Source organism: Trichoplusia ni, chromosome 1, assembly GCF_003590095.1.
Source record: "Trichoplusia ni isolate ovarian cell line Hi5 chromosome 1, tn1, whole genome shotgun sequence".
Lineage (NCBI taxonomy): Eukaryota > Metazoa > Arthropoda > Insecta > Lepidoptera > Noctuidae > Trichoplusia > Trichoplusia ni.
In genome coordinates this window covers 23,541,940-23,546,547 of record NC_039478.1, presented here as the reverse complement: position 1 = coordinate 23,546,547, position 4,608 = coordinate 23,541,940, and the positions used below count along the sequence as shown (strand labels likewise).

General features: G+C 38.9%; 1 protein-coding gene across 1 annotated transcript; it reads right to left on the bottom strand.

Annotated features, from left to right (window-relative positions):
* Window positions 1-510: 510 nt before the first annotated feature.
* On the bottom strand, window positions 511-4,345 carry LOC113493443 (mucin-2-like). Its single transcript, XM_026871470.1, has 2 exons — window positions 2,826-4,345; window positions 511-2,061 (listed from the first exon to the last, which is right to left on the bottom strand). The coding sequence occupies exons 1-2, from the start codon at window positions 4,228-4,230 to the stop codon at window positions 1,733-1,735; spliced, it is 1,734 nt and encodes a 577-aa protein (XP_026727271.1). The 5' UTR covers window positions 4,231-4,345; the 3' UTR covers window positions 511-1,732.
* Window positions 4,346-4,608: the final 263 nt, after the last annotated feature.

The following is a 4,608-nucleotide window of genomic DNA, read 5'->3' as shown; positions in this document are numbered from 1 at the left end:
TCCAAATTGAATAATATATCTTGCAGACAGAAAAGTAATTGTAAAATGCTATGATAACACCGTTCTTTTAAATACAACGGAATATGGTGCCTTTACCTTAGTAGATTCAATTTGTTAGATTTTTCGTCTTTTCCTCAATTTTCTCCTATTTTCTCACCGTTTAAATCTTCCCTGGACTGCTACGAATAATTCAAGACTAAATAAGCCAAATCTTTAACGCAACGTGTGTTCGCGGTTCTACAGAGCAACGTCTGTAGATAAAAGGGAAAATTTAAGTTTTTTTTTGTACGTATTTTTTTAGGATAAAAAGTATCCTATTCTGTGACCAGGATTTTACAGTCACAGGAATAGAGGTAGCTACAGTCACTCGTTTTATTGCTACCTTTAAAAAAACTAATTAAATATTTTTGTATTACTTTGCCCAAAAGGTGATAAGAAATACATGGATAGTGCCCGGTCAATTTGATTATTTGAATAATTATTATCAAATTGCACTCTCAAATCTGGGTATTTTTCATAATGACCGGGCATTATATATACTGCTCAATTTATCACTTTGTCCATAACATTTATAAACGTCGGAAAAACTAGCCAAGCCTTGATAGAACTTGTTTAGAAAATCAGTATGGTTCGGAACAATCACGTCAATACAATGAATTTCCAAGTATTGGGTGAGTCAAATGATTCAAAGAATATTAATATAGGGATATGAGGCCCTGTTGTGCTGTTAGAGGCAGGTTCCTAGTATCGCATTATAATAATATAATAACATTACTTCATTAACATTTTAGAGCTACTCATTAATAACTAGCTTCCGCCCGCGACTCCGTCCGCGCGGATGTCGGGGTCCGCGTGGATGGTTTATTTCTCAATTTTGAGTAACTCTGACAATGACATCTTATAAATATCAATTGGACCCAATTACGGCTAGGCCTATAATAATAAAGGAGATCCCTCTATTGAGCTACTACTGTTGAGCTCGCTTTCTGTAGTAAGTATTTTCTTCATAGTAATTCCGACCTTGATTACTAGCATGTAACAGTAAATTACTGAAAATGACGAAAAGTTTAGAAAAATAAAAACGTTATCGTGACATTGCGACAAAAAGTTAATTGAGAACTTCAGCATACACAACATTGTTAGTGAGCTCGTCCGGAACATGAACATGAAGATTTCTTGGACTGCTTACACGCGAAATTTCTACGTAAAGTTGCCCGTGTGAAAAACAACTCGCGGTAAGATCTACGCCAGCAACTCCTAGCCCCTAGGGTCTGACCTTGAGCCTTAGGTATTAATTGTCATGAAGTAACACAAAGCTACAGGAAACTGTATTCTCTTAAATTGAAATGGAAAATTGTTGGGAATCAATGGTATTAAAACACTTTCCCCGACACCCGCGGTTCAACAGAACAACATCTTATATAAAAATGAAAGATTAAGATTATTTTTTTTGCTCAGATTATTCCAGGATAAAAGTATTCTATTTTATGCCCAGGATAATAAGGTTTATTTTCACGTATGCCTGAAACAGACAGACAAACAGACAGACAGACAATTTTTTTTTAATCACCCATTTGGGTTGGGTGTCGATCCAGTAACATCCCCTGCTATTTTTTTTTCAATATTTTCAATGTACAGAATTGACCCTTCTACAGATTAATTATTTGTATAGATGTCAGCTGTAGATTAGCAAAAACGATTATCGAGTAACGTATCCTTAAAGCCAACTAGTCTAAAACAAAAAAATAATTTGATATTCTCTTAAATGTATAATTAAAACCAAAACGTAAAACGTGGTGAGTTTGTGAGTGGTGGCTCGGTTGCAGAACTCTCCAATGCAGACACAGACATGGTACCGGGAGTAGAGGGACACGGCCTTGCTGAAGGGCGTGAGCGAGGCGTGCGGACTGGATACGCAACCTTCGTCGATGGCGGCCATGGAGCGCTCCAGCCGCATCAGCCGGATGGAGGCCAGGCTGTTCCCGCGCAGCGGCAGCATCGTGCGGCACCCGCGCTCGTTGTATAGCTCGCCCAGGTCTAGGAACCTCTTGAAGCACCCACCTGCAAGTGCACCACACTTACGTCCCGTATGTAAAACAGAAATAAACTCGTTGAAACAAAGGGTGTAATATTAAATTTAAGTAAATTCTATAGATAATTAGCCTGCTGGCTTACAGAACCACTTTTTATAATAGATTATTTCATGCTCTATCGATGAACTGCTACGCATTGCAATGCACCTACTACAAATAGTACATAGTTAGCTACGCTACGGTACACGGAGGCCAAAAAAAAACAAATGTCATAAGGGATTAGCATCATGACTTCAAATTTATGATTTTAATGGGATATCGCTTCTTTTTGTACGGAATTTTTCGTTTTCGTTCATGTTACACGCCGAAAGCCTTTTTTTATCATCTGATAGCTGATAACCTTCCTCATAAATATTTTAAACAATTAACTAGCCTTCCCTGCAAAACGTTGTTTTGCCATGGTGCACAAAAATAACGTCTTAGGGGGATGAAAAATAGATGTTTTCCGATGCTCAGACCTACTAAATAATGTTCACAATATTTCATGAGAATCGGTCGAGTCGTTTCGGAGGAGTTCAATTTCGTACACCGTGACTCGAGAATTTTATAAAATAGATTGAAATAATAAGATTTATTTATCTTCCTACCACTGCTTACTATAATTTGGATATCAAATTTGATCTTGTTAGGTCGTTTGGAAAGTTAGTGGAATAACTAGACAAAAATTACAGATACTTAAAATTATTTTTGAATAAACATTCAAAGTCAAAAAATAGGTGAGTGACGCGTTACCTCTGTACGTCTTGTCTGGCGGCACCACGTAGTAGTCGTTAATATCACCGACAGGTTCCCTGGATTTCAAAACCCTGTCATCATCGTCTTCGTTTTTACAAATGACTTTGTAAAATCTTCTTTGAGCATGAAATGTACGATCAGGCGTATCAAACACATGATGGCACGAAGGTGCGTATGGAATTTCCGTAGTATTTAATCCACACTGAAAACAGCGAGCTTCAAGCGGCCTCGGTGTCGTCGTAGGCGTCGTCGTAGGCGTCGTCGTAGGCATCGTCGTCGTCTTCCTAGGAAAACGAGAACTAGGACGAGTTGTAGTAGGACGATGGTTACTAGGACGAGTAGTAGTAGGACGAGTAGTAGTAGGACGATGGTTACTAGGACGAGTAGTAGTAGTAGGACGAGTCGTAGTGGGACGAGTAGTAGTGGGACGAGTTGTAGTGGGACGAGTAGTAGTAGTAGGACGAGTCGTAGTGGGACGAGTAGTAGTAGGACGAGTAGTAGTAGTAGGACGAGTAGTAGTTGTAGTAGTAGTAGGACGAGTAGTAGTTGTAGTAGTAGTAGGACGAGTAGTAGTTGTAGTAGTAGTAGGACGAGTAGTAGTTGTTGTAGTAGTAGGAGTCGTTTCATCACCGGGTGAACTTGCAGTCGTTGAAGTTGTGTCATCATCATTATAAGTTTCGTATCTGGAAGTATCGCTTGTACTCTTCGGGCTCGTTGTTGTGAGGTCGGTTGTTGTTGTCGGGTCTCTTTTTGGAGGAGTTGGAGCCTCAGTAGTAGTGGTAGTAGTAGAGGTGGTAGTAGTAGGAAGCGTAGTAGTGGTTCGCTTAGGTATAGTAGTATACACTTTGCTTGGTCTGCTTTTTGGTGTAGTCGTTGTAGTTTCCGGGTTATTTGTTGCTCTGTCTTCATCAAGTTTAAATATTTGACTATCATTGCCAAAGAATTCAGAATCTCCATAATTATCATCTTCGTGATCGCTATCATCAGCGTCCCCGTAGTCGGTCGCAAGGGAGGGTGAGTCCTTTTCGGTTATTTCGGAGTTTTCTTGTTCATCGTCTCTCTCCTTTTCTATTTCCTCCTCTCTGTCCTCTTCACTGCTTTCCTCTCGGTCCTCCTCAGTACTATCGTTCGAAAAGTCCGATTCTGTACTGTCTTCAGGTTTGTACAGAGATGGAAAATAATAAGCAAACGTTTTAGTCTGTGGCTTAGCAGTAGTGGTACGTTCTGTACTTGATAGAATCAATACAACTTTGGGCCACGCTTCTTCATCTTCGTAGAAATGATGCCAATACTTTAGTGTTGTCGTGCCCGGCGTAATTTGTTGTTGATGATGATATCGGTATACTTTATTGGATGTAGGCCTCCGTCTAGTTGGTACAGATTTATCCTTGTTCGATTTCATATTTTCTTTTTTCGTCGGTACCCATAAAGTTTTATGTCCTGCAACAGTAATGTTTCGTCGTGACTGACATGACGTTGGATGACTTAAGATCAAACCGTAAACTAAACGTATACACCCTAATATAATTAAACGTATAACGGTAACAAATTATTGTCGACATGGCAAAAGGCTTATTGTCATGCGACGTCAATGTTAAAAGATGTGTCATTGATATTATTCATGAATTATTTATTAATTTATGTAATTCTATTATAATATTTAACTCAGATTACCAGTTAGCAGCTAGACTTCGCAACAAGTTGCAAATCTATTTTATTATTAGCCTCAATCTTCTCTTGTTGTGAATTATGGAAGATAATTCAAGCAGTGCAGAACTGA

What these genes read in the sequence shown, in the direction of transcription:
- LOC113493443 (XM_026871470.1), bottom strand. Translation starts at nt 4,230, where the DNA reads ATGAAATCGAACAAGGATAAATCTGTACCAACTAGACGGAGGCCTACA. An exon ending in GCCAGACAAGACGTACAGAG is followed by an intron (nt 2,062 to 2,825) that starts GTAACGCGTCAC and finishes GTGCACTTGCAG; the next exon opens with GTGGGTGCTTCAAGAGGTTC.